The sequence below is a fragment of the Carassius auratus genome, unplaced genomic scaffold (assembly GCF_003368295.1).
Source record: "Carassius auratus strain Wakin unplaced genomic scaffold, ASM336829v1 scaf_tig00215414, whole genome shotgun sequence".
In the NCBI taxonomy this organism is placed as follows: domain Eukaryota; kingdom Metazoa; phylum Chordata; class Actinopteri; order Cypriniformes; family Cyprinidae; genus Carassius; species Carassius auratus.
Window position 1 is genome coordinate 223,869 of NW_020528078.1, and position 27,982 is coordinate 251,850.

General features: G+C 38.0%; 1 protein-coding gene and 11 non-coding genes across 12 annotated transcripts in view; all 12 read left to right on the plus strand.

Annotated features, from left to right (window-relative positions):
* The window catches only part of LOC113094632 (neurotensin receptor type 1-like), a 30,723-nt gene extending 25,972 nt beyond the window's left edge, over positions 1–4,751 (plus strand). Inside the window, exon 4 of the mRNA XM_026260229.1 lies at positions 4,253–4,751. Within this exon, the coding sequence (XP_026116014.1) occupies positions 4,253–4,502 (250 nt within the window). The 3' untranslated portion in view covers positions 4,503–4,751. The remainder of the gene's footprint in view (positions 1–4,252) is intronic.
* Positions 4,752–16,724: 11,973 nt separating this feature from the next.
* trnai-uau (transfer RNA isoleucine (anticodon UAU)) lies at positions 16,725–16,818 on the plus strand. Its single transcript has 2 exons — positions 16,725–16,762; positions 16,783–16,818. It is a non-coding gene; the product is annotated as a tRNA-Ile (tRNA).
* An 820-nt stretch (positions 16,819–17,638) lies between these two features.
* Positions 17,639–17,732, plus strand: trnai-uau (transfer RNA isoleucine (anticodon UAU)). The gene is made up of 2 exons: positions 17,639–17,676; positions 17,697–17,732. It is a non-coding gene; the product is annotated as a tRNA-Ile (tRNA).
* A 1,522-nt stretch (positions 17,733–19,254) lies between these two features.
* On the plus strand, positions 19,255–19,348 carry trnai-uau (transfer RNA isoleucine (anticodon UAU)). Its single transcript has 2 exons — positions 19,255–19,292; positions 19,313–19,348. It is a non-coding gene; the product is annotated as a tRNA-Ile (tRNA).
* Positions 19,349–20,178: 830 nt separating this feature from the next.
* Positions 20,179–20,272, plus strand: trnai-uau (transfer RNA isoleucine (anticodon UAU)). Its single transcript has 2 exons — positions 20,179–20,216; positions 20,237–20,272. It is a non-coding gene; the product is annotated as a tRNA-Ile (tRNA).
* A 608-nt stretch (positions 20,273–20,880) lies between these two features.
* On the plus strand, positions 20,881–20,974 carry trnai-uau (transfer RNA isoleucine (anticodon UAU)). Its single transcript has 2 exons — positions 20,881–20,918; positions 20,939–20,974. It is a non-coding gene; the product is annotated as a tRNA-Ile (tRNA).
* An 830-nt stretch (positions 20,975–21,804) lies between these two features.
* Positions 21,805–21,899, plus strand: trnai-uau (transfer RNA isoleucine (anticodon UAU)). The gene is made up of 2 exons: positions 21,805–21,843; positions 21,864–21,899. It is a non-coding gene; the product is annotated as a tRNA-Ile (tRNA).
* Positions 21,900–22,508: 609 nt separating this feature from the next.
* On the plus strand, positions 22,509–22,602 carry trnai-uau (transfer RNA isoleucine (anticodon UAU)). Its single transcript has 2 exons — positions 22,509–22,546; positions 22,567–22,602. It is a non-coding gene; the product is annotated as a tRNA-Ile (tRNA).
* Positions 22,603–23,431: 829 nt separating this feature from the next.
* Positions 23,432–23,525, plus strand: trnai-uau (transfer RNA isoleucine (anticodon UAU)). The gene is made up of 2 exons: positions 23,432–23,469; positions 23,490–23,525. It is a non-coding gene; the product is annotated as a tRNA-Ile (tRNA).
* Positions 23,526–25,748: 2,223 nt separating this feature from the next.
* On the plus strand, positions 25,749–25,842 carry trnai-uau (transfer RNA isoleucine (anticodon UAU)). The gene is made up of 2 exons: positions 25,749–25,786; positions 25,807–25,842. It is a non-coding gene; the product is annotated as a tRNA-Ile (tRNA).
* An 829-nt stretch (positions 25,843–26,671) lies between these two features.
* Positions 26,672–26,765, plus strand: trnai-uau (transfer RNA isoleucine (anticodon UAU)). Its single transcript has 2 exons — positions 26,672–26,709; positions 26,730–26,765. It is a non-coding gene; the product is annotated as a tRNA-Ile (tRNA).
* An 829-nt stretch (positions 26,766–27,594) lies between these two features.
* On the plus strand, positions 27,595–27,688 carry trnai-uau (transfer RNA isoleucine (anticodon UAU)). The gene is made up of 2 exons: positions 27,595–27,632; positions 27,653–27,688. It is a non-coding gene; the product is annotated as a tRNA-Ile (tRNA).
* The last annotated feature ends 294 nt before the right edge of the window (positions 27,689–27,982 follow it).

Sequence of the window (27,982 nt, forward strand, 5' to 3'; positions counted from 1 at the left end):
ATCTATATATCTCTGCCATGTTTTTATCATCGGTTGACTGCACACAGATTTATGCTGTGATGAGCTTCCTCAAGCATATGCTGATAAATTATGGTACATTTTTATGTTTCATTGCACATATCATCTCATTGGAAGACCAGTGTCCAGAAAAACATGGCATTTGAACCCCTGCTGAAAAGTGCATAAGTTTTGATAATTATTACAACCAGATTTAGAGTGGTGCTTGCCCATTCAAAACTAGTTTAGATTAGACAGCTCAGACCCCTTTCTTATATATATATATATATATATATATATATATATATATATATATATATATATATATTTTTTTTTTTTTTTTTTTTTTTTTTTTTTTTTTGTCATTCACAAGATAAAGAAACTTTTTGTTTCAGAAAGTAATACCCCTTTGCTTAGCAGGCCACACAATCAAAGATGTACGGCAGCTTATATGCCAAAAAGCAAATGGAACACATACAAATTGCTCAAATCCTTAACCCTAAATATAAACAGTAACAATAGTAATGCTTGTCCACAAAATGAAATACATGATTAAAGATAGGTATGAGATCTGTACATTTTGGGTGATGTATTGATTGCAAAGGCTATAAATGTTTTTATATATAGTGAAAGTCCATTAATATGTACCAGTGAGATGAGGTACTGCTTGATGTTTTAGTAAAGCAGAGAAAAAAACAAAAACAGTGAGGAGTGAGGAGTGAAAATATTAGAGGAATCGAAGATGTTATGGGAGGCAGCATTAAAAGGGTCATATGAGATGAGATTTCAGGTTTTCCTTTCTCTTTTGAGTTTTACAAGCTCTTGGTGCATAAAAAAAGATCCGTAAATTTCAAAAAATCCAAAGAGATATTCTTTATCAAAGTTAAGAGCCAACCAAGCCCTCCTAAAACGTCTTTTTCTAACATGCCCCCACATGTCTACGTCACGATGTGGGAAGATTTGCATAACACCACCCAAATGTTCACACAAAGAAAGAAGGTGTAACTTTTATGTTTCTATAAAGTTGGCCAGTTCCAACTTTGCAAGGACAGTCTGGTGCTTCTGACTAACAGCCAATATCCCGAGTTATTCAGTTACTTCTAACAGTACATTGACCTGAACTGCCAAAAGAGAAGCGATGATGGGATGTGCACAAGCAGAGTAGCTGGACTGAGTCTCATCATGCTAGGAGACGGCATCACAGTATGTTAAGGGGCATAAGAGGAAAAGCAATAATGTACATTATATGGGGGGAAAAAAATTTTTGTTTTGTTTTGTTTTTGTTTTTATTACCTTAATCCATATAAACACATTGCATTACACCAAATACACAAAATAATGTTATTTTTAGCAACATCATATGACCCCTTTAAGGTTTTCATAAAGAATATATATGATTACAAATGTGTCAAAATACAAATGTGGATGAATATGGATGAATATGAGCCTCCTATTGTCAGTCTACTAGTTTATTTGTATGTATTTAAGGTCTTTTAATTTATTAGAAAAGTATGAGAAGAGACTCATGAACATGTGAGTCTTACATGCATTTCAATATTACAAACTAAACTATGGTTGCTGTATAATATTCTCAACTTCTTATACAGCCACTGAATTAATTCATCATTCAATAAAATAATATAAAATAGAGAGATCTGTCCGTCAGATTTATAATTCTTCCCAGTCTAAGTGCTGTTTAGTTTTCATTCATTATCATTGTTGCCTTAGGAAAAACAATAATTATATAATTATCTTTAAAGATACATCACATATTATTATTCTCATTATTCATACTTTTAAGGACTTCATGTTGAACAAATAGTTTTCATATCTTAAATGCATGTTCAGTATGAAGTGTCTTGTGAAGACTGAATTTATGATAAAAGCATTATGTTTTAAATAAATACAAATAAGTGTAAAATGCATATACTGTATATAGAGAGCTAAAGGGCATCAGTCTCATGAGTCATCTGAGTGTTTTCTTTTCTTTTTTTCTTTTGTTTTTGTCCTCTGCAGGGTTTCAGAAATATAGCTATGCTTTTTATTAGCAGATGAATGGGCAGATATTACGTTTTTTTTTTTTTACTGGCTTAGATGGCATGACCACAGACTGTTTATAAAATGTCTGATGGACTCTGTTGCACACACAAATCGCAAGAGCTTTAAAAAAACATCAAGACCTAATTTGATTTGCTGGGGTACAGATTTTTATCAATCCCAAGGGAAAGTTGAAAGTTTTGTTTACAAGGTCCCAGACTGCTGCAATGAGGACTATCGAGGAAAAACTAGTTGTACAAGTTTTTAAGGATTTGTGACATTGAATCTTAATACTGTTGCTGAGCTGATAGAGATTCATAGTGTTTCTGTCTTCTGTGGATATGCTGCATATCATAATCCTAATATGATCAAATATCACAAGGATAATAGATTATGAATATGACATCTACAAAGTGTAGTCAAAACACAGTTTCATTGTTGGGCAGGTCAGACACAAGCTTCATTTGAAGCATTTCACATTAATATTACTCACATAAACTCAAATCATTATTCAACATCTTCTTTTTTTCCCTCTCAGTTATTCCTGGAAAAATATCTCTCTATTTTAGCACAGCAGTCAAAATAATCACATAGAGCACATTAAAGTCATCACAAACAAGCAGATTTACATGGGACATAGCATATAAAGAAACATTTTATATACAAAAATTTGGGGGTTAAAATTAGTCAGATATTTTGTTTCAGTGTATTTGAAAGAATGTCACATACAGTATACTCACAAAGAATGCATTTATGTGAAATATGTTTTTTTCTCACAATGTAAATGTCTTTATACTGTAACTTTTTAGCAATGTTATGCATCCTTGCTGAATAAAAGTATTAATAAAAAAATATTATATGGCATGACAAATAAGGATTTCTGAATGTTGTAGGGAAATTAAGACAGAGAGAAAAAGCATGTTTTAGGGGAAAGATAAAATACATATAAACTAACCAAGAGTCATACAGACATAAGCAAAAATTGCTCACGGCTGAATAAAAGTTTTTTATCTGCAACATGTAGTGCAATAATGGAGAGAGAAGTACAACAGAACACTGAGATTTGAAGATCATTGTCATCATGTTTGTTTATACAAGGACTGTCAGTAGATTAAAATTTGAAAATTCAATAAATTCAAAAGATTAATCGCACATGAAATCATGAAATTAAGCATAGATCATTTATCTTGTTTCAAATGTTCCTTTTGTCATTATTTGCTGTTTCCAGCAAAGTAAATTAAAAAATAAAAAATTCTCCAAGCTTTTTTCAAGATAAATTTGGATGTCTTTCCAAATAAGGACACTTAGAAACTCCAAAAGGACAGCAAAGAACCAAATGATGAGGAGCCCATAAGCACATATGAAAGAAAGAAAAAAGAATTAAAAAAAAATAATAATAATCCACATCGTATATAGTTTGTATAGTATAGGTACAGTGCAACAGCAAAGGGCTTTTTTACATTTAAGAGAAGTCAAGTTGCTATACCGAACAGGACCACTTGGAGATGCCAATAACTCCAAAAATCAACCGTCTGCTGATTGCAGATATCTACTACAGTACACGGATGGATTCAGAATAACTAAATACAGCAAAATACAGCATAAATAACTAAATACAGCATTATTCGGTACGTGTGGTAACAACATGAATTTACGGAAGTGCTTGTGCATAACTACAATTTGCGATCAGTGAGTCAAGAGCACTCATACACACATTAATATAACAGACACACGCATGCTTACTGTACGACTGTACGGACTCAGTCGTGCTTACTGTACGACTCCTGTATGCCACTGCAATCGTCTTTACCTTGATTGCTAGTCTTAATCCATCAAAACTACTAGCGACACACTGGTTATCCAGTCGCATCTCATCTGGCTATACAGCGGTGGGATGTGTTGACATTCGGCTCAGTCTGTACTTCACACAGCACATCATGTGAGGCCTTGCACTCTTCAGGTACAATCACAGAATCTCCTGTTTTAAAGCCAAACACTTAAACAATATTTTAAATTAAAAATTGTAACAGAATTTAAAAATTTTTATAAACCATTACCTTTACATTGTTTTACAATAATATTGATTTGGTAACATGTTTTATTCACAAAATTCTGATTCTGGTTCAGATTTTTTTAAAAGCTGAAAAAAAAAAAAGAATTATATGCATGATAATGCTGCACTAACACTAACAGTTTTTTTCTTCTTCTTCTTCCACAGTGCTCTCTTCGATTTCTACCACTATTTCTACATGTGCACCAATGTGCTCTTTTATGTCAGCTCGGCCATCAACCCCATCCTGTACAACCTTGTCTCAGCCAATTACCGGCTAATTTTTTTTTCCACACTTCGCTACTTAATCCTGCCATGCCGCCATAAGAAACAGAAGCGTGTTCTCACCAGACACTCTATCAGCATCTGCAGCAACCAGACCTTCTCCACCAATGTCATTAAAGAAACCATTTACTGAATGCTGTCAAGATTCAGCCATTCCATTCCTCTGTTTCACTCAGCCAAGGAGAGACCACTGAAGTGAAGACTGTTTTCATACTGAGTTATTATTACAAGAATTCATTATGTCCATGCAACTGAATCACCATATGGAGCTTATAAATGTTGCAGATCTGGCACCAGAGACAATTATTATGTTTATAGAAGGAATTGTACTACCAAATACACACACAAAAAACAATGTGCTGAAACAGTGCAAAAAAGAAAAGAAAAAGGATAATCTATATCCAGATTATTTCTAATTCAAAATATGAAATAGGTCTATCTTTGGCAGCTTAAAGAGTGAAAAGAGAAAAATATAATGAAGGGAACAGACTGCAAACAGTCACCATTGTATACACAGAGTCTTTATATCCATGTTATGTGTAAAAATGGCAGCACTGTTGTGTGCAAACTGGAGAAGAGTGCAGGATGATGGGCATAAATGACTCTCTAATTCTAACGTAGCTTCATTTAAACACTGCCTTGTTCTGCGATTTGCACAGAGAGAAGGGAGAGTCTTCAGATTGCAATGACAGAATGTGTAACAGGCTCACTGGAAAAAATTTACCTCTACCTAAACCAAGAGTTCACTTCAGTTTCCAGCTGAAATGAACACTAGCGGTAGTAAAACAACAACTCCGTTTTACACAAATTATGATTACCATGCTTTTGATAACTTTATCAGTTAGGTTTAGGGCTTAATAAAAGCTTTTTATCTGCAACAAGTAGTGCTGTAATGGAGAAAGAACTAAAGCTGAACAATGTTATTTCTTAGAGAGCTGAGCAGCAAACTGAATCTACAAATAATTAGAATTTACTCATACACACCATATAGATGTGTGTTTGTGTATTACTTTATTTAAAGGGGGGGAAAGCACTGGTTGAAAAAAGATTCTTTATACCCACAAAAAGTCGGCAAAAAAAAGATCTTAGATTATTGGGTATACGATTAACATTACATTACCTTAACATTGCTTTGCAATAATATATTTATAAAAAAAGGTTTCAAGTTAAGAATTTGAAAAAAAGGGATTATTTTCAAACATGATAGAGCATTAACCTTTTAGCAGGACCTTTAGAGGACATTTCACTATGATTATGCCACAAAAAGGTCAAGAGGTTACACAATATAATTTTGCATACACGGGCACAGATTTTCAATGAGCATTGGTTGAGAATATGTGTGGCTGAATGAAAATGGAAAATCAGCACACAATAAAAGTTCAGTTCATCTCTTATAAACTCTGTTCAGACTTGTGGACACTTTTGTTTTGAGCTTTATATAAACTCCCATAAAGGGAACCATTTAGAGAGAGATGAATAGACCAGAATGATAGAGGGCCATTGACAATGATAATAATAATATAATGAATAATAATGGATAATGGATACTGAAGTATAGTGAATGGAAAAAGAGTGCATAACTTGCGGGTGTGATGGCCAGGGCTGTAAGGGCACAGCAAGCAACATAAAAAGAAGGAAATGAGAAAGTGAATGGTATGAGAGACCACCTGCTTAGGCTGAAGAGAAAACAAGACCAACACAGAGAGAAAGGTTAAAATGTTTGCTTGATGGCTCTCTGAGGTATCCTGATAAATAACAGCCAATTTTGTTTGCATTATCTAGATCATCGTCGCTATGACTTTTATTGTTATTTTATTGTTGTTGCTTTCAAATCGATACCTTTTCAATGTGAGCCTGAAAAAGTCTGCACTGTAAATAATTTTTATGCTGTTAAACTAACTTTGCCATGTTTTAGATCAGTAGTGAACAGATTCACAATTTACATGCCTTTAGACTGTGCCTCAATGCTCATAGTGTCATTAATAAAATAAATGAATTTGAAACCCATCTGAATTAATGTTGATTTAATCAATGTACATCCCACAGTTAATGTTAATGTTGTGGTGTTGAAAGTAATGTGTTTTGGTGTTGAAGTGTATCATTATTATTACCTTAAGTCTAAAACTCAGATTTTTATGATGTATTCATTTTAGGTGAATAATTCTGAATACTAAACTGTTCAAAATGTTTTTCTTATTCATCACACTATAAAGATTTTCTTTTTATTTTCTTTTTTTTTTAGTTTCTGATGTTTAATAATGGATTTCTGCCAATCCATTATAATCCACTAAAATTATTTGAGTTTGTTTTAAAAACAATATAATAAAAATTAAACTGTGTTTCTCTTGTGACTCAGTTTGTTTTAGTCAGAACATTAAAAGAAGTAGACTATTTTCTCAGTGTATTATGATACATTTCTGTGTAAATACTGTAGTATTCCATTGACAACTAATTACAGAGTCATAGATACATTAAATGTGAGACATGCTAAGACTTTGCAAAGCATTTGAGCCTAATCACACAAGCATACACCAAATGGCTGACATGGTTGACCTTGTCAGCCTGTCCTAATGTAATGCCCAGTCTGGATGTTGTCTAAGGTCTGTGATGAATGTGATTGTTGAGGTGGTTTGATCCCAAAGGCTGGAGCAGTACTGAGAAGCAGTCAAACATAATTGTGCTGTTCAATCACTCCTGAGATCCTGCTCTGATCTGCTCTGGGATATGGGGCATCCTCATATCCCAGATAAAAAATAAACCTCGGACTTTCTAAACTGTTTTACGTTCACAATTGGAAGAATTCAAAATGCATTCAAAGATCAATTGATTAATTTGTATTTTATTTTCCATATGTGAACACTTTACAACAAGGTTAAATTTGTTAACATTGGTTAATGACCTAGCGTTCTTGAACAAACAATGAACAACACTTTCACAGCATTTAAACATCTTTTATAATTGATTTTTGCAGCAGTGGACAGTTTAAACTGTTTTACTTTTAGTTCGTTGGATATGAAAAAGATGTTGAATGGGAACACGGTTTCTAACATTCACAGATAAATCACATTTTTTTCTCTGTCAGTGTTTTTCAAATTACATCCACTTTAGCGATCTCCTTAAATTTCCATCTGTGCATCCAATGAAACCATATTATTGTTTACCTTACTACATTTACAGACCATTTCATTGCTATAATGATCCTCCCTGCAACTACTTAATTGACCATTCGGTAAGCCCCTTATCTCAAATGCAGATGAGTCAATGGCAGTCGAGTATCAGTTGCACGGGCAGCTGAACTTAGACGCCATAGAGAAACACTTGAAGAACCGAAGCTTTCATCGGTTTGATGGTGTTTATGCTACGAAAATGGAAAAATGCCTGTGGTACTGATTCCAGGTATCCTGAGAGGATGGGAAATATAATTTATTTTATTACATTTCCTGAACCCAAACAAAAATGAACAAAATGTCCCTAAGTATTCAGCCCCAAGACAAAAACGTTCATTTTCTGGTTCTCTCATTAAGTTACATTTTTTATCTCCTCAAGAATAACGTTATTGTCATCTTACATTTCAGCAAGGTATCTCTGGCTAAATACAGCTAAAACCTTTTTGCTACATATCAGCACTGAGCAAATTTTCCATAAGTTCTAGCAGATCTCATGTTTATTGTTTACTTTATTGTTTACAGTATTGTTTACTGATTTAATTCAATGATGCATAAAACTATGATGTGAAACATTGGCCTAATGCCCGCCTACAGTTCATTAAATGTCTAATTTCATCCTCTCTATAAGCAATTATATCATGTAAATATGACTACAAATTCCCATCTCTTGAAGCACTGAACTCTGTTATATTAATATAGTTTGTCTTAATTTACTCAATGGCGTATGTCACATGGCACCAGGACTGTAATAATCGTCATTGTCATTTGTATTGTAATCCAATAAATAAGTCACATCAGTCTTGTTTGTACACTTGTTATCAGTGAAGATGCATCTGTTTTGATCCATCCAGACAGTTCTATGACTCAAATAAGCAAGTCAACCAAAAGACCACTAGTCCTGAGTGACCACTGTTTTATTCCATGTTCTCATCATCCTCAGCAAACCCCAATGTCACTGAAAAAATTTGGAGTGACATTTAACCAGCCCCGCTGCACGAATCTGACATTTTCAATTATTAGAAGCAATGGATTTACTATTAAATCACAGGGGAGAAGGAAATCTCAAATATAAGTTTGACTTTGAGAGCCCTTAATGTCAATATCAAATCTAAATTTTCTCCTTTTGAGAATGTAAATTATTAGCCAAATAGTAATGTAGGCACCGTTTTAAGAAGCTCAATAAGAATTTGGCCTGGCTCTGTTCTATTAACACCCACTTTTCAACAGTGTTAATAAGACGAGGACAAAAAATATTTGTTTACTAACATTTTTTCAAGTGACTAAGACATGAAGTTGACTAGCTAAAACTAGTATCTAATGATAAAAACTATGAATTTATGCCGCATCTTTGTTAACATGACAAGACAGGACTATAATGTTATTTGAGGACTAAAGGAATATCTAGTCTTGGTATGGCAGCCACGGTTGATGGATAGACTAACAAAACATGAACAAACGATCTGAAACAATGATCTCAGCACCCGAAGGGGTAGGGATAAGGTGACCAGACATCCGTTATTTCCCTGGAGTCACAATTAGCTGGCGATTAGTTTAAAGTTAGTGAAGGCAGGATAGGTGAAATCATGCTGATAGAAGCTCTCTCGTCCACTCTCAACTCCTTCAGTTCTCATATGTAGCGCGCGATCAGTTCTCAGTGCTCAAATACACACAAAGCAATCCAGATGTCTAATGTTTAATTGAACATACAAGAGCTTAAACATTAACCCCCCGGAGCTTGGAAATACATGAAAATTAAGACACTTAATGTCTTTAAAAGCAAATAGTGGTAATCGTGTAGATTTGGCAGTGGGATTCATTCATTTAATGGATTATTAAGGCTGGTAAGCGATTACAATTTTTAATCTAATTAATTACATGATGTGGTGATTAACTAATCGCACGTCAAATTTGAAGAAATTACTCTGAAAAGATAATTTAAAGTCATTGTTGAGCAAAGCATCAAAAAGAGATTGCAAAAAGTAGGTTCAGCAAGAAATATTTTGTTACATATACTCTTTTGGATCATGTGAGTAAATAATTTTTAGTCATTTTTAGTTGGGTGAACTATAACTTTAATTATTTATTTTCTTAATTTTATTATTATTACTATGAAAATATTAAATTATTTCTTTAATGAAATGATACTCTAAATAATAAACTAAAACTGCCAGAAGGTGGTGGTAATTGTCTTATTGATTAAAGGGATCGTTCACCCAATAATCAAAATTATGTCATTAACGACTCACCCTCATGTCGTTCCTCCCTTCATCTTCGGAACACTGTTTAAGATATTTTAGATTTACAGTCGTGGCCAAAAGTTTTGAGAATTACATAAATATTGGAAATTGGAAAAGATGGTGCTTAAGTTTTTATAATAGTAATTTGCATATACTCCAGAATGTTATGAAGAGTGATCAGATGAATTGCATAGTCCTTCTTTGCCATGAAAATGAACTTAATCCCAAAAAAACGTCTCCACTGCATTTGATTGCTGTCATTAAAGGAACTGCTGAGACCATTTCAGTAATGGTCTTGTTAACTCAGGTGAGAATGTTGACGAGCACAATGCTGGAGATCATTATGTCAGGCTGATTGGGTTAGAAAGTGTTAAAAGGAGGGTGATGCTTGAAATCATTGTTCTTCCATTGTTAACCATGATGGTGTGCAGCCACCAGTGCAGAGCTTGCTCAGGAATGGCAGCAGGCAGGTGTGAGCGCATCTGCACACACAGTGAGGCCACGACTTTTGGAAGATGGCCTGGTGTCAAGAAGGGCAGCAAAGAAACCACTTCTCTCCAACAAAAACATCAGGGACAGATTGATCACAGAAAGTATAGTGAATGGACTGCTGAGGACTGGGGCAAAGTCATATTCTCTGATGAAGCCCCTTTCCGATTGTTTAGGGCATCTGGAAAAAGGCTTGTCCGGAGAAGAAAAGGTGAGCGCTACCATCAGTCCTGTGTCATGCCAACAGTAAAGCATCCTGACACCATTCATGTGTGGGGTTGCTTCTCATCCAAGGGAGTGGGCTCACTCACAATTCTGCCCAAAAACACAGCCATGAATAAAGAATGGTACCAAAACACCCTCCAACAGCAACTTCTTCCAACAATCCAACAACAGTTTGGTGAAGAACAAGGCATTTTCCAGCACGATGAAGCACCGTGCCATAAGGCAAAAGTGATAACTAAGTGCCTCGGGACGAAAATGCTGCAATTTTTGGTCCATGGCCTGGAAACTCCCTAGATCTTAATCCCATTGAGAACTTGTGGTCAATCCTCAAGAGGCAGGTGGACAAACAAAAACCCACTAATTCTGACAAATTCCAAGAAGTTATTATGAAAGAAGGGTTGCTATCAGTCAGGATTTGGCCCAGAAGTTGGTTGAGAGCATGCCCAGTCGAATTGCAGAGGTCCTGAAAAATAAGGGCCAACACTGCAAATACTGACATAAATGTCATGTTATTGTTGATAAAAGCCTTTGTATCGTATGAAGTGCTTGTAATTATATTTCAGTACATCACAGAAACAACTGAAATGAAGATCTAAAAGCATTTTATCAGCAAACTTTTTGAAAACTAATATTTATGTAGTTCTCAAAACTTTTGGCCACGACTGTAGTCAGAGAGCTCTTAGTCCCTCCAGTGAAGCTGTGTGTACAATATACAGTCCATGTCCAGAAAGGTAAGAAAAACATCATCAAAGTAGTCCATGTGACATCAGAGGGAAGGAATTTTTTGAAGCATTGAAAAAACATTTTGGTCCAAAAATAGCAAAAACTACGACTTTATTCCGCATTGTCTTCTCTTCCGTGTCTGTTGTGATAGAGTTACAGAGAAAACTCTGCAGTGTATTGATATCCGGTTCGCAAACGAATCATTCAATGTAACTGGATCTTTTTGAACCAGTTCACCAAATCTAACTGAATCATTTTAAATGGTTTGCTTCTCCAATACGCATTAATCCACAAATGACTTAAGCTGTTAACTTTTTTAATGTGGCTGACACTCCCTCTGAGTTAAAGTTGTTTCCCTGCTTCATATTAATCATTAATCGACTGTATGAAATGGCAGAGGATCCACATAGGTCTTTGGCAGGGCAAGTGCGTTAAATGCATTAATAAATTTCACACGCTATTTTTCTCCATAATTAATTAATCTAATTAACACATTAAATTACCAGCCCTAATAGTAAGATAGCCTTGTTTGAAATGGGTTTGGTTAAAAGAAAAAATTGTTTCGTCTATACTACTAGGTAGTATTGACTGAGTTAAATAAAATGGCATTTAAAGAGACTAAAATACAATTTAGACTAAATGTCATCAGTTTTCATCTACTAAATCTAGACTATAATATCATCAGTTATCGTTGACTAAAACTAGACGAAAATGTCATCAGTTTTCGTTGACTAAAATTAGACTAGACTAAAAAGAGTATGAACGTGACTACAACTAATAAAATATAAAATGACAGATTCACACAAAGACTAGACTAAAACTAAAATTGAAACAGGCCATCAAAAACAACAATACTGTATATGAACAATAGCCAGAGATGTCAACAAAAAAAAAAGCATTAGGTGATGTCGAGAGGATTTGTCATTTCCAATTAATTAATTTAATTATTACCATTGCTATTATCATTATTGTTATTATTATTAGATTTATAGGTTCACTACAATTAATTTGCCCTGCATCCAAACTCAAACTTACTCTCCATTCTCCGCACAAACATTTGAATATGTGCCTAATAGCACTCATTTATTGAATGTTTAACCTAACATTGTGATCTGCTTTAAGTGTTTTATATCTATAGATATTATTTCCAGCCAGTCATAATTACAGCATTGTAGGACATCGTCTCATATGATGCTCATTCCCTGTTTGAGAGTTTCTGCCCAATAAATGGATGACCTTAGCACACGTGTATTTCTGTTTACAATGTCTGGTTCACTTGCAAAAAGGGCAGTGTAAAAGCAAACCGCACTAAACAAAAAAATCAACACTGTATTTGTTCCGGACCAAAGCAAGTGAACTAATGGACATTCCTGATGTGAATACACCCTATATATAGTTTTATTTTCATCACCTCCAGACTCACAAGGACATCATTAAAGGCACTTTGCCACATTGCTGCTGCATGTTTGGCCTCTGCTCATTTGGTTTTGGTTACACCATGTCATCGAATCATGTTGCATAGAATAGCATTGTGTCATTACATCCTGTTTTTGGTTCGTTTAGAAGTATTTGGTCCATGTTGCGTTCATATATCATTCGAACTACAACAGAGTTTGTTTGGAAGCACTAAACAAGTGGACAAAGACAGCTGAAAATATTGGTCTCTGTCCGCTTGATTGGTGCTCACCAGGGTTCAGATGGCAGCATTCACACATGCTCAAACGAACCAAACTAACAGAGCAATCGCACCAGAGTTTGTTTTAATTGAACCAAACATGCCAAGTGCGAAAGCACCCTTATTTGATGTATTATTGAAGCAAAATGCTTAAGAATTTAAGAATACACACTGTTCACTGTGTTTCAAGCTCACCAAAGAGCGAAACTACTTTCAGTTTCCAGAGTTATTAGTAAAACCAGTGCATTTAAACTCTGTTAATAAATGTCCATTAAAAATTGCAGTCCACCATCTGAAAGAGTATCATGCTGAGGTCAGTGCCCTAATTTTATCTGAAGAACCCTTGTAAGTGCCTGAGCAAGCCAGAATCAATAATCTGAGTCTAAGATGGAAATAATTGTTAGTGGATTTGATGGGAATAATGCTAAAGAATGTGTGTGGGTCGAGAAGGTAAAGCAGGTAAAGCATATTTTGCTCGTTTTGCTCTCCATTTCTAGTGACTAATGTGGAACTGAGTCCAAATTAAATATTTAATATATCCCTCTTCATGCTGAACTTAGAACAAATAAATAATGCACTAAAATAGAAAACCAAATGTCACAGTTAAATTATCTGATCTTCACCGTGCCCTATCCTTGGCACAAAAATCTAATCTTATTGAAGAGCTGTTCAGCAGAAAGCGATATTTATATTGTCAAAATGATATTTCTATTGATTTATGTCCCAAAGACACCCTTGTATATCCCCAAAGAGATAATCAAAATGAATGTCATGTAAAATTATGTGTAAATGAGTGTGTTTTGTCATTTAAAAAATATACTAAAGTATCTTGATCTGTAATGTGAGAAGGGTTGCCACCATGTTTATTCACACTGCAGTTCAGGAAGTCCTTTACAGCACATTAATTCAAGTAATAAGTGGCCAAGAAATGGGCGAAAAATAGATTGAACTTTTAGTTACTTACACTATGTGTATTTGATATGAATAAAACACATCTGCAAATTATATTTGAATGGATTGTTACTGTTGCTTCTATAGACATCTCTGTGTATTTTACAAGCTCTAAATGTTTTGCTTTACTATTACTTATGAGCACTTAAACTAATCTAAAATCTAAAATCTACAATAAATATTATGTGGTTAAAAACACTGCATAGTTGTGATAATATGACACGAGCAGTGCATTTCTCTCTCTGATTCGGTGTCAGATAAAGCACAAAAGGTCAGTTTGAATTTAGGTGCTATGTGACGTCAATGAACATTCTAAATCACATATATGTGACTGTAGTCCCGGGGGTACAGAAATATTGGGTCAAAGGGTTAATTTAGACTATGGGTCAAAGGGTTTAGTTAGACTAGTATTTCACGACTTCCAGTGAACTTTCCTCTAACTCAGCGGTTCTCAATCCCAGTCCTTGTGGCCCCTGCTCTGCACATGTTGTATGTTATGCTTATCACTTCAGACATTTATTCTATTCCAACGTAAGTGCCCTGCGAAGTGGACATCACAGGATATCCAACCATGATTCTAGTTCGACGCGAACTTATATGTTCCATTCAAAGTGCAGTGGAGTATGAGAGAAGTTATTTTAAGTTGTATTTATTTACAGAGCTATATGATGTCACATTTGTCCATATGTGACAACATAGTGCAGTGCAGCTCTGTGAATGAATGTTCCAAAGTGAAGTAAACTTCAACAGATTTCCCCTGCACAGGGAGTGGGGAGCAATGAACACTACCAAAAAGCTGATTATCTGAAACAGTTGTTCAAATTTCCAAACACCATGCTCTTTAGTTAGACTTATCATTCAACTTGGGGCGCGAGGACTGGAATTGGGAACCGCTGTTCTAACTGATTACAGCAATCTGTTTATATTATCCCATGCACTCTGCAGCTACTTGCATTCTAAAGCCTTGCTCCAGGTGAGGCTCAAACTCATAACCTCAGCACTGCTCTGCTGCCTTACAAGTACCAGGCACTGACTGATCGCGCCACAACCACATTAACGAACGCTATGCTCTTTAGTTAGACTTATCATTCAAATTGTTCCAATGGTTTTCTTCTAGCTGATCTAAGCAATCTGGTTTCCAACAGATCTTTTTTATTATCCCATGCACTCTGTAGCTACTTAAATGCTGCTTGCTTTCTAAAACTTTGCTCCATGTGAGGCTCGAACTCACAACCTCGGCATTGCTCTGCTACGTACTGTCTTATAAGTACCGCGCGCTAACAAATTGCGCCACTGGAGATATTGAATCTTGAATAAAAGTCCAAACACCACCGTCTTTAGTTAGACCTATCATTCAACTTGTTCCATGATTTTTTTCTGATTACAGCAGTGATCCTCAAATCTGGCTCGGGAGATCCACTTTCCTGCAGAGTTTAGCTCCAACCCTAATCAAACAAAACTACCTGTGATTTTCTATTGATCCTGTTGACATTGATTTGCAAACTCAGATGTGTTTGATTAGGGTTAGAGCTAAACACTGCAGGAAAGTTGATCTGCAGCTGAATTTGAGGATCACTGGATTACAGCAATCTTGTTTACAACAGATCTTTTATATTATCCAATGAACTTTGCGGCTACTGAAATGCTTCATGCTTGTCACTTGACACACCGCGGCCACGATAACACTGTAACGCACATGGATCGCACAAAGTTCATGCACGAAGCTCACTACTAACAAGCTGATTATCTGAAACAGTTGTGTTAATAAAGAGAGACATGCAAAATACGCAAAGAAGGGGGGCTCGCGGACTGGATTTGGGAACCTCTGTTCTAACTGATTACAGCAATCTGTTTATATTATCCCATGCACTCAGTAGCTACTTAAATGCTGCTTGCTTTCTAAAACTATGCTCCAGGTGAGGCTCAAACTCACAACCTCAGCATTGCTCTGCTACGTACTGTCTTAAAAGTACCGCGCGCTAACCTATTGCGCCACTGGAGCTATTGAATCTTAAAAAAAAATTCAAAACACCACCGTGAGTTTGAGCCTCACCTGGAGCAAGGCTTTAGAATGCAAGTAGCTACAGAGTGCATGGGATAATAAAAAAGATCTGTTGGAAACCAGATTGCTTAGAACAGCTAGAAGAAAACCATTGGAACAATTTGAATGATAAGTCTAACTAAAGAGCATAGTTTTCGCTAACGTGGCTGTGGTGCGATCTGTCAGTGCCTGGTACTTGTAAGGCAGCAGAGCACTGCTGAGGTTTTGAGTTTGAGCCTCACCTGGAGCAAGGCTTTAGAATGCAAGTAGCTACAGAGTGCATGGGATAATGTAAACAGATTGCTGTAATCAGTTAGAACAGAGGTTCCCAATTCCAGTCCGCGAGCCCCCCATCTTTGCGTATTTTGCATGTCTCTCTTTATTAACACAACTGTTTCAGATAATCAGCTTGTTAGTAGTGAGCTTCGTGCATGAACTTTGTGTGATCAATGTGTCATACGATGTTATCGTGGCCGCGGTGTGTCAAGTGACAAGCATGAAGCATTTCAGTAGCCGCAAAGTTCATTGGATAATATAAAAGATCTGTTGTAAACAAGATTGCTGTAATCCAGTGATCCTCAAATTCAGCTGCAGATCAATTTTCCTGCAGTGTTTAGCTCTAACCCTAATCAAACACATCTGAGTTTGCTAATCAATGTCTTCAGGATCAATAGAAAATCACAGGTAGTTTTGTTTGATAAGGGTTGGAGCTAAACTCTGCAGGAAAGTGGATCTCCCGAGCCAGATTTTAGGATCACTGCTGTAATCAGAAAAAAATCATGGAACAAGTTGAATGATAGGTCTAACTAAAAACGGTGGTGTTTGGACTTTTTTTCAAAATTCAATAGCTCCAGTAGCGCAATCGGTTAGAGCGTGGTACTTATAAGACAGTACGTAGCAGAGCAATGCCGAGGTTGTGAGTTCGAGCCTCACCTGGAGCAAAGTTTTAGAAAGCAAGCAGCATTTAAGTAGCTACAGAGTGCATAGGATAATAAAAAAGATCTGTTGGAAACCAGATTGCTTAGATCAGCTAGAAGAAAACCATTGGAACACTTTGAATGATAAGTCTAACTAAAGAGCATAGTATTCGCTGATGTGGCGCGATCTGTCAGTGCCTGGTTCTTGTAAGGCAGCTGAGGTTTTTAGTTTGAGCCTCACCTGGATCAAGGCTTTAGAATGCTAGTAACTAAAGAGTGCATGGGGTAATATAAACAGATTGCTGTAATCAGTTAGAACAGAGGTTCCCAATTCCAGTCCGCGAGCCCCCAATCTTTGCGTATTTTGCATGTCTCTCTTTATTAACACAACTGTTTCAGATAATCAGCTTGTTAGTAGTGAGCTTCGTGCATGAACTTTGTGTGATCCATGTGTCATACGCTGTTATCGTGGCCGCGGTGTGTCAAGTGACAAGCATGAAGCATTTCAGTAGCCGCAAAGTTCATTGGATAATATAAAAGATCTGTTGTAAACAAGATTGCTGTAATCCAGTGATCCTCAAATTCAGCTGCAGATCAATTTTCCTGCAGTGTTTAGCTCTAACCCTATTCAAACACATCTGAGTTTGCTAATCAATGTCAACAGGATCAATAGAAAACAACAGGTAGCTTTTTGATTAGGGTTGGAGCTAAACTCTGCAGGAAAGTGGATCTCCCGAGCCAGATTTGAGGATCACTGCTGTAATCAGAAAAAAACCATGGAACAAGTTGAATGATAGGTCTAACTAAAGACGGTGGTGTTTGGACTTTTTTTCAAACTTCAATAGCTCCAGTGGCGCAATCGGTTAGCGCGCGGTACTTATAAGACAGTATGTAGCAGAGCAATGCCGAGGTTGTGAGTTCGAGCCTCACCTGGAGAAAAGTTTTAGAAAGCAAGCAGCATTTAAGTAGCTACAGAGTGCATGGGATAATAAAAAGATCTGTTGGAAACCAGATTGCTTAGATCAGGTAGAAGAAAACCATTGGAACAATTTGAATGATAAGTCTAACTAAAGAGCATAGCGTTCGTTAATGTGGTTGTGGCGCGATCAGTCAGTTCCTGGTACTTGTAAGGCAGCAGATCACTGCTGAGGTTATGAGTTTGAGCCTCACCTGGAGCAAGGCTTCAGAATGCAAGTAACTGTTGAGTGCATGGGATAATGTAAACAGATTGCTGTAATCAGTTAGAACAGCAGTTCCCAATTCCAGTCCGTGAGCCCCCCATATTTTGCATGTCTCTCTTTATTAACATAACTGTTTCAGATAATCATCTTGTTAGTAGTGAGCTTCGTGCATGAACTTTGTGCGATCCATATGTCATACGGTGTTATCGTGGCCGTGGTGTGTCAAGTGACAAGCATGAAGCATTTCCGTAGCCGCAAAGTTCATTTGATAATATAAAAGATCTGTTGTAAACAAGATTGCTGTAATCCAGTGATCCTCAAATTCAGCTGACGAGATCAACTTTCCTGCAGTGTGTAGCTCTAACCCTAATCAAACACATCTGAGTTTGCTAATCAATGTCTTCAGGATCAATAGAAAATCACAGGTAGTTTTGTTTGATTAGGGTTGGAGCTAAACTCTGCAGGAAAGTGGATCTCCCGAGCCAGATTTGAGGATCACTGCTGTAATCAGAAAAAAAACATGGAACAAGTTGAATGATAGGTCTAACTAAAGACGAAGGTGTTTGGACATTTTTTCAAGATTCAATAGCTCCAGTGGCGCAATCGGTTAGCGTGCAGTACTTATAAGACAGTACATAGCAGAGCAATGCTGAGGTTGTGAGTTTGAGCCTCACCTGGCTCAAGGCTTTAAAATGCAAGTAGCTACAGAGTGCATGGGATAATGTAAACAGATTGCTGTAATCAGTTAGAACAGCAGTTCTCAATTCCAGTCCGCGAGCCCCCCATCTTAGCGTATTTTGCATGTCTCTCTTTATTAACACAATTGTTTCAGATAATCAGCTTGTTAGTAGTGAGCTTCGTGCATGAACTTTGTGTGATCAATGTGTCATACGATGTTATCGTGGCCGTGGTGTGTCAAGTGACAAGCATGAAGCATTTCAGTAGCCGCAAAGTTCATTGGATAATATAAAAGATCTGTTGTAAACAAGATTGCTGTAATCCAGTGATCCTCAAATTCAGCTGCAGATCAATTTTCCTGGAGTGTTTAGCTCTAACCCTAATCAAACACATCTGAGTTTGCTAATCAATGTCAACAGGATCAATAGAAAATCACAGGTAGTTTTGTTTGATTAGGGTTGGAGCTAAACTCTGCAGGAAAGTGGATCTCCCGAGCCAGATTTGAGGATCACTGCTGTAATCAGAAAAAAACCATGGAACAAGTTGAATGATAGGTCTAACTAAAGACGGTGGTGTTTGGACTTTTTTTCAAAATTCAATAGCTCCAGTGGCGCAATCGGTTAGCGCGTGGTACTTATAAGACAGTACGTAGCAGAGCAATGCCGAGGTTGTGAGTTCGAGGCTCACCTGGAGCAAAGTTTTAGAAAGCAAGCAGCATTTAAGTAGCTACAGAGTGCATGGGATAATAAAAAGATCTGTTGGAAACCAGATTGCTTAGATCAGCTAGAAGAAAACCATTGGAACAATTTGAATGATAAGTCTAACTAAAGAGCATAGCGTTCGTTAATGTGGTTGGGGCGCGATCAGTCAGTGCCTGGTACTTGTAAGGCAGCAGAGCACTGCTGAGGTTATGAGTTTGAGCCTCACCTGGAGCAAGGCTTCAGAATGCAAGTAGCTACAGAGTGCATGGGATAATGTAAACAGATTGCTGTAATCAGTTAGAACAGCAGTTCCCAATTCCAGTCCGTGAGCCCCCCCATATTTTGCATGTCTCTCTTTATTAACATAACTGTTTCAGATAATCAGCTTGTTAGTAGTGAGCTTCGTGCATGAACTTTGTGTGATCCATGTGTCATACGATGTTATCGTGGCCGCGGTGTGTCAAGTGACAAGCATGAAGCATTTCAGTAGCCGCAAAGTTCATTGGATAATATAAAAGATCTGTTGTAAACAAGATTGCTGTAATCCAGTGATCCTCAAATTCAGCTGCAGATCAACTTTCCTGCAGTGTTTAGCTCTAACCCTAATCAAACACATCTGAGTTTGCTAATCAATGTCAACAGGATCAATAGAAAATCACAGGTAGTTTTGTTTGATTAGGGTTGGAGCTAAACTCTGCAGGAAAGTGGATCTCCCGAGCCAGATTTGAGGATCACTGCTGTAATCAGAAAAAAAACATGGAACAAGTTGAATGATAGGTCTAACTAAAGACGGTGGTGTTTGGACTTTTTTTCAAAATTCAATAGCTCCAGTGGCGCAATCGGTTAGCGCGCGGTACTTATAAGACAGTGCGTAGCAGAGCAATGCCGAGGTTGTGAGTTCGAGCCTCACCTGGAGCAAAGTTTTAGAAAGCAAGCAGCATTTAAGTAGCTACAGAGTGCATGGGACAATATAAACAGATTGCTGTAATCAGTTAGAACAGAGGTTCCCAATTCCAGTCCGCGAGCCCCCCATTTTTGCGCATTTTGCATGTCTCTCTTTATTAACATAACTGTTTCAGATAATCAGCTTGTTAGTAGTGAGCTTCGTGCATGAACTTTGTGTGATCCATGTGTCATACGATGTTATCGTGGCCGCGGTGTGTCAAGTGACAAGCATGAAGCATTTCAGTAGCCGCAAAGTTCATTGGATAATATAAAAGATCTGTTGTAAACAAGATTGCTGTAATCCAGTGATCCTCAAATTCAGCTGCAGATCAATTTTCCTGGAGTGTTTAGCTCTAACCCTAATCAAACACATCTGAGTTTGCTAATCAATGTCAACAGGATCAATAGAAAATCACAGGTAGTTTTGTTTGATTAGGGTTGGAGCTAAACTCTGCAGGAAAGTGGATCTCCCGAGCCAGATTTGAGGATCACTGCTGTAATCAGAAAAAAACCATGGAACAAGTTGAATGATAGGTCTAACTAAAGACGGTGGTGTTTGGACTTTTTTTCAAAATTCAATAGCTCCAGTGGCGCAATCGGTTAGCGCGTGGTACTTATAAGACAGTACGTAGCAGAGCAATGCCGAGGTTGTGAGTTCGAGGCTCACCTGGAGCAAAGTTTTAGAAAGCAAGCAGCATTTAAGTAGCTACAGAGTGCATGGGATAATAAAAAGATCTGTTGGAAACCAGATTGCTTAGATCAGCTAGAAGAAAACCATTGGAACAATTTGAATGATAAGTCTAACTAAAGAGCATAGCGTTCGTTAATGTGGTTGGGGCGCGATCAGTCAGTGCCTGGTACTTGTAAGGCAGCAGAGCACTGCTGAGGTTATGAGTTTGAGCCTCACCTGGAGCAAGGCTTCAGAATGCAAGTAGCTACAGAGTGCATGGGATAATGTAAACAGATTGCTGTAATCAGTTAGAACAGCAGTTCCCAATTCCAGTCCGTGAGCCCCCCCATATTTTGCATGTCTCTCTTTATTAACATAACTGTTTCACATAATCAGCTTGTTAGTAGTGAGCTTCGTGCATGAACTTTGTGTGATCCATGTGTCATACGATGTTATCGTGGCCGCGGTGTGTCAAGTGACAAGCATGAAGCATTTCAGTAGCCGCAAAGTTCATTGGATAATATAAAAGATCTGTTGTAAACAAGATTGCTGTAATCCAGTGATCCTCAAATTCAGCTGCAGATCAACTTTCCTGCAGTGTTTAGCTCTAACCCTAATCAAACACATCTGAGTTTGCTAATCAATGTCAACAGGATCAATAGAAAATCACAGGTAGTTTTGTTTGATTAGGGTTGGAGCTAAACTCTGCAGGAAAGTGGATCTCCCGAGCCAGATTTGAGGATCACTGCTGTAATCAGAAAAAAAACATGGAACAAGTTGAATGATAGGTCTAACTAAAGACGGTGGTGTTTGGACTTTTTTTCAAAATTCAATAGCTCTAGTGGCGCAATCGGTTAGGCGCGCGGTACTTATAAGACAGTGCGTAGCAGAGCAATGCCGAGGTTGTGAGTTCGAGCCTCACCTGGAGCAAAGTTTTAGAAAGGAAGCAGCATTTAAGTAGCTACAGAGTGCATGGGACAATATAAACAGATTGCTGTAATCAGTTAGAACAGAGGTTCCCAATTCCAGTCCGCGAGCCCCCCATTTTTGCGCATTTTGCATGTCTCTCTTTATTAACATAACTGTTTCAGATAATCAGCTTGTTAGTAGTGAGCTTCGTGCATGAACTTTGTGTGATCCATGTGTCATACGATGTTATCGTGGCCGCGGTGTGTCAAGTGACAAGCATGAAGCATTTCAGTAGCCGCAAAGTTCATTGGATAATATAAAAGATCTGTTGTAAACAAGATTGCTGTAATCCAGTGATCCTCAAATTCAGCTGCAGATCAACTTTCCTGCAGTGTTTAGCTCTAACCCTAATCAAACACATCTGAGTTTGCTAATCAATGTCAACAGGATCAATAGAAAATCACAGGTAGTTTTGTTTGATTAGGGTTGGAGCTAAACTCTGCAGGAAAGTGGATCTCCCGAGCCAGATTTGAGGATCACTGCTGTAATCAGAAAAAAAACATGGAACAAGTTGAATGATAGGTCTAACTAAAGACGGTGGTGTTTGGACTTTTTTTTCAAAATTCAATAGCTCCAGTGGCGCAATCGGTTAGTGCGCGGTACTTATAAAACAGTACGTAGCAGAGCAATGCCGAGGTTGTGAGTTCGAGCCTCACCTGGAGCAAAGTTTTAGAAAGCAAGCAGCATTTAAGTAGCTACAGAGTGCATGGGATAATAAAAAGATCTGTTGGAAACCAGATTGCTTAGATCAGCTAGAAGAAAACCATTGGAACAATTTGAATGATAAGTCTAACTAAAGAGCATAGCGTTCGTTAATGTGGTTGGGGCGCGATCAGTCAGTGTCTGGTACTTGTAAGGCAGCAGAGCACTGCTGAGGTTATGAGTTTGAGCCTCACCTGGAGCAAGGCTTCAGAATGCAAGTAGCTACAGAGTGCATGGGATAATGTAAACAGATTGCTGTAATCAGTTAGAACAGCAGTTCCCAATTCCAGTCTGTGAGCCCCCCATATTTTGCATGTCTCTCTTTATTAACATAACTGTTTCAGATAATCAGCTTGTTAGTAGTGAGCTTCGTGCATGAACTTTGTGTGATCCATGTGTCATACGATGTTATCGTGGCCGCGGTGTGTCAAGTGACAAGCATGAAGCATTTCAGTAGCCGCAAAGTTCATTGGATAATATAAAAGATCTGTTGTAAACAAGATTGCTGTAATCCAGTGATCCTCAAATTCAGCTGCAGATCAACTTTCCTGCAGTGTTTATCTCTAACCCTAATCAAACACATCTGAGTTTGCTAATCAATGTCAACAGGATCAATAGAAAATCACAGGTAGTTTTGTTTGATTAGGGTTGGAGCTAAACTCTGCAGGAAAGTGGATCTCCCGAGCCAGATTTGAGGATCACTGCTGTAATCAGAAAAAAACCATGGAACAAGTTGAATGATAGGTCTAACTAAAGACGGTGGTGTTTGGACTTTTTTTCAAAATTCAATAGCTCCAGTGGCGCAATCGGTTAGCGCGCGGTACTTATAAGACAGTACGTAGCAGAGCAATGCTGAGGTTGTGAGTTCGATCCTCACCTGGAGCAAAGTTTAGAAAGCAAGCAGCATTTAAGTAGCTACAGAGTGCATGGGATAATAAAAAAGATCTGTTGGAAACCAGATTGCTTAGATCAGCTAGAAGAAAACCATTGGAACAATTTGAATGATAAGTCTAACTAAAGAGCATAGCGTTCGTTAATGTGGTTGTGGCGCGGTCAGACAGTGCCTGGTACTTGTAAGGCAGCAGAGCACTGTTGAGGTTATGAGTTTGAGCCTCACCTGGAGCAAGGCTTTAGAATGCAAGTAGCTACAGAGTGCATGGGATAATGTAAACAGATTGCTGTAATCAGTTAGAACAGCAGTTCCCAATTCCAGTCCGCGAGCCCCCCATCTTAGCGTATTTTGCATGTTTCTCTTTATTAACACAACTGTTTCAGATAATCAGCTTGTTAGTAGTGAGCTTCGTGCATGAACTTTGTGTGATCAATGTGTCATACGATGTTATCGTGGCCGCGGTGTGTCAAGTGACAAGCATGAAGCATTTCAGTAGCCGCAAAGTTCATTGGATAATATAAAAGATCTGTTGTAAACAAGATTGCTGTAATCCAGTGATCCTCAAATTCAGCTGCAGATCAACTTTCCTGCAGTGTTTAGCTCTAACCCTAATCAAACACATCTGAGTTTGCTAATCAATGTCAACAGGATCAATAGAAAATCACAGGTAGTTTTGTTTGATTAGGGTTGGAGCTAAACTCTGCAGGAAAGTGGATCTCCCGAGCCAGATTTGAGGATCACTGCTGTAATCAGAAAAAAAACATGGAACAAGTTGAATGATAGGTCTAACTAAAGACGGTGGTGTTTGGACTTTTTTTCAAAATTCAATAGCTCCAGTGGCGCAATCGGTTAGCGCGCGAGGGTACTTATAAGACAGTACGTAGCAGAGCAATGCCGAGGTTGTGAGTTCGAGCCTCACCTGGAGCAAAGATTTAGAAAGCAAGCACCATTTAAGTAGCTACAGAGTGCATGGGATAATATAAACAGATTGCTGTAATCAGTTAGAACAGAGGTTCCCAATTCCAGTCCGCGAGCCCCGCATTTTGCATGTCTCTCTTTATTAACATAACTGTTTCAGATAATCAGCTTGTTAGTAGTGAGCTTCGTGCATGAACTTTGTGTGATCCATGTGTCATACGATGTTATCGTGGCCGCGGTGTGTCAAGTGACAAGCATGAAGCATTTCAGTAGCCGCAAAGTTCATTGGATAATATAAAAGATCTGTTGTAAACAAGATTGCTGTAATCCAGTGATCCTCAAATTCAGCTGCAGATCAATTTTCCTGCAGTGTTTAGCTCTAACCCTAATCAAACACATCTGAGTTTGCTAATCAATGTCTTCAGGATCAATAGAAAATCACAGGTAGTTTTGTTTGATTAGGGTTGGAGCTAAACTCTGCAGGAAAGTGGATCTCCCGAGCCAGATTTGAGGATCACTGCTGTAATCAGAAAAAAAACATGGAACAAGTTGAATGATAGGTCTAACTAAAGACGAAGGTGTTTGGACATTTTTTCAAGATTCAATAGCTCCAGTGGCGCAATCGGTTAGCGTGCAGTACTTATAAGACAGTACATAGCAGAGCAATGCTGAGGTTGTGAGTTTGAGCCTCACCTGGCTCAAGGCTTTAAAATGCAAGTAGCTACAGAGTGCATGGGATAATGTAAACAGATTGCTGTAATCAGTTAGAACAGCAGTTCTCAATTCCAGTCCGCGAGCCCCCCATCTTAGCGTATTTTGCATGTCTCTCTTTATTAACACAATTGTTTCAGATAATCAGCTTGTTAGTAGTGAGCTTCGTGCATGAACTTTGTGTGATCAATGTGTCATATGATGTTATCGTGGCCGTGGTGTGTCAAGTGACAAGCATGAAGCATTTCAGTAGCCGCAAAGTTCATTGGATAATATAAAAGATCTGTTGTAAACAAGATTGCTGTAATCCAGTGATCCTCAAATTCAGCTGCAGATCAATTTTCCTGGAGTGTTTAGCTCTAACCCTAATCAAACACATCTGAGTTTGCTAATCAATGTCAACAGGATCAATAGAAAATCACAGGTAGTTTTGTTTGATTAGGGTTGGAGCTAAACTCTGCAGGAAAGTGGATCTCCCGAGCCAGATTTGAGGATCACTGCTGTAATCAGAAAAAAACCATGGAACAAGTTGAATGATAGGTCTAACTAAAGACGGTGGTGTTTGGACTTTTTTTCAAAATTCAATAGCTCCAGTGGCGCAATCGGTTAGCGCGTGGTACTTATAAGACAGTACGTAGCAGAGCAATGCCGAGGTTGTGAGTTCGAGGCTCACCTGGAGCAAAGTTTTAGAAAGCAAGCAGCATTTAAGTAGCTACAGAGTGCATGGGATAATAAAAAGATCTGTTGGAAACCAGATTGCTTAGATCAGCTAGAAGAAAACCATTGGAACAATTTGAATGATAAGTCTAACTAAAGAGCATAGCGTTCGTTAATGTGGTTGGGGCGCGATCAGTCAGTGCCTGGTACTTGTAAGGCAGCAGAGCACTGCTGAGGTTATGAGTTTGAGCCTCACCTGGAGCAAGGCTTCAGAATGCAAGTAGCTACAGAGTGCATGGGATAATGTAAACAGATTGCTGTAATCAGTTAGAACAGCAGTTCCCAATTCCAGTCCGTGAGCCCCCCATATTTTGCATGTCTCTCTTTATTAACATAACTGTTTCAGATAATCAGCTTGTTAGTAGTGAGCTTCGTGCATGAACTTTGTGTGATCCATGTGTCATACGATGTTATCGTGGCCGCGGTGTGTCAAGTGACAAGCATGAAGCATTTCAGTAGCCGCAAAGTTCATTGGATAATATAAAAGATCTGTTGTAAACAAGATTGCTGTAATCCAGTGATCCTCAAATTCAGCTGCAGATCAACTTTCCTGCAGTGTTTAGCTCTAACCCTAATCAAACACATCTGAGTTTGCTAATCAATGTCAACAGGATCAATAGAAAATCACAGGTAGTTTTGTTTGATTAGGGTTGGAGCTAAACTCTGCAGGAAAGTGGATCTCCCGAGCCAGATTTGAGGATCACTGCTGTAATCAGAAAAAAAACATGGAACAAGTTGAATGATAGGTCTAACTAAAGACGGTGGTGTTTGGACTTTTTTTCAAAATTCAATAGCTCCAGTGGCGCAATCGGTTAGTGCGCGGTACTTATAAGACAGTACGTAGCAGAGCAATGCCGAGGTTGTGAGTTCGAGCCTCACCTGGAGCAAAGTTTTAGAAAGCAAGCAGCATTTAAGTAGCTACAGAGTGCATGGGATAATAAAAAGATCTGTTGGAAACCAGATTGCTTAGATCAGCTAGAAGAAAACCATTGGAACAATTTGAATGATAAGTCTAACTAAAGAGCATAGCGTTCGTTAATGTGGTTGGGGCGCGATCAGTCAGTGTCTGGTACTTGTAAGGCAGCAGAGCACTGCTGAGGTTATGAGTTTGAGCCTCACCTGGAGCAAGGCTTCAGAATGCAAGTAGCTACAGAGTGCATGGGATAATGTAAACAGATTGCTGTAATCAGTTAGAACAGCAGTTCCCAATTCCAGTCCGTGAGCCCCCCATATTTTGCATGTCTCTCTTTATTAACATAACTGTTTCAGATAATCAGCTTGTTAGTAGTGAGCTTCGTGCATGAACTTTGTGTGATCCATGTGTCATACGATGTTATCGTGGCCGCGGTGTGTCAAGTGACAAGCATGAAGCATTTCAGTAGCCGCAAAGTTCATTGGATAATATAAAAGATCTGTTGTAAACAAGATTGCTGTAATCCAGTGATCCTCAAATTCAGCTGCAGATCAACTTTCCTGCAGTGTTTATCTCTAACCCTAATCAAACACATCTGAGTTTGCTAATCAATGTCAACAGGATCAATAGAAAATCACAGGTAGTTTTGTTTGATTAGGGTTGGAGCTAAACTCTGCAGGAAAGTGGATCTCCCGAGCCAGATTTGAGGATCACTGCTGTAATCAGAAAAAAACCATGGAACAAGTTGAATGATAGGTCTAACTAAAGACGGTGGTGTTTGGACTTTTTTTCAAAATTCAATAGCTCCAGTGGCGCAATCGGTTAGCGCGCGGTACTTATAAGACAGTACGTAGCAGAGCAATGCCGAGGTTGTGAGTTCGATCCTCACCTGGAGCAAAGTTTTAGAAAGCAAGCAGCATTTAAGTAGCTACAGAGTGCATGGGATAATAAAAAAGATCTGTTGGAAACCAGATTGCTTAGATCAGCTAGAAGAAAACCATTGGAACAATTTGAATGATAAGTCTAACTAAAGAGCATAGCGTTCGTTAATGTGGTTGTGGCGCGGTCAGACAGTGCCTGGTACTTGTAAGGCAGCAGAGCACTGTTGAGGTTATGAGTTTGAGCCTCACCTGGAGCAAGGCTTTAGAATGCAAGTAGCTACAGAGTGCATGGGATAATGTAAACAGATTG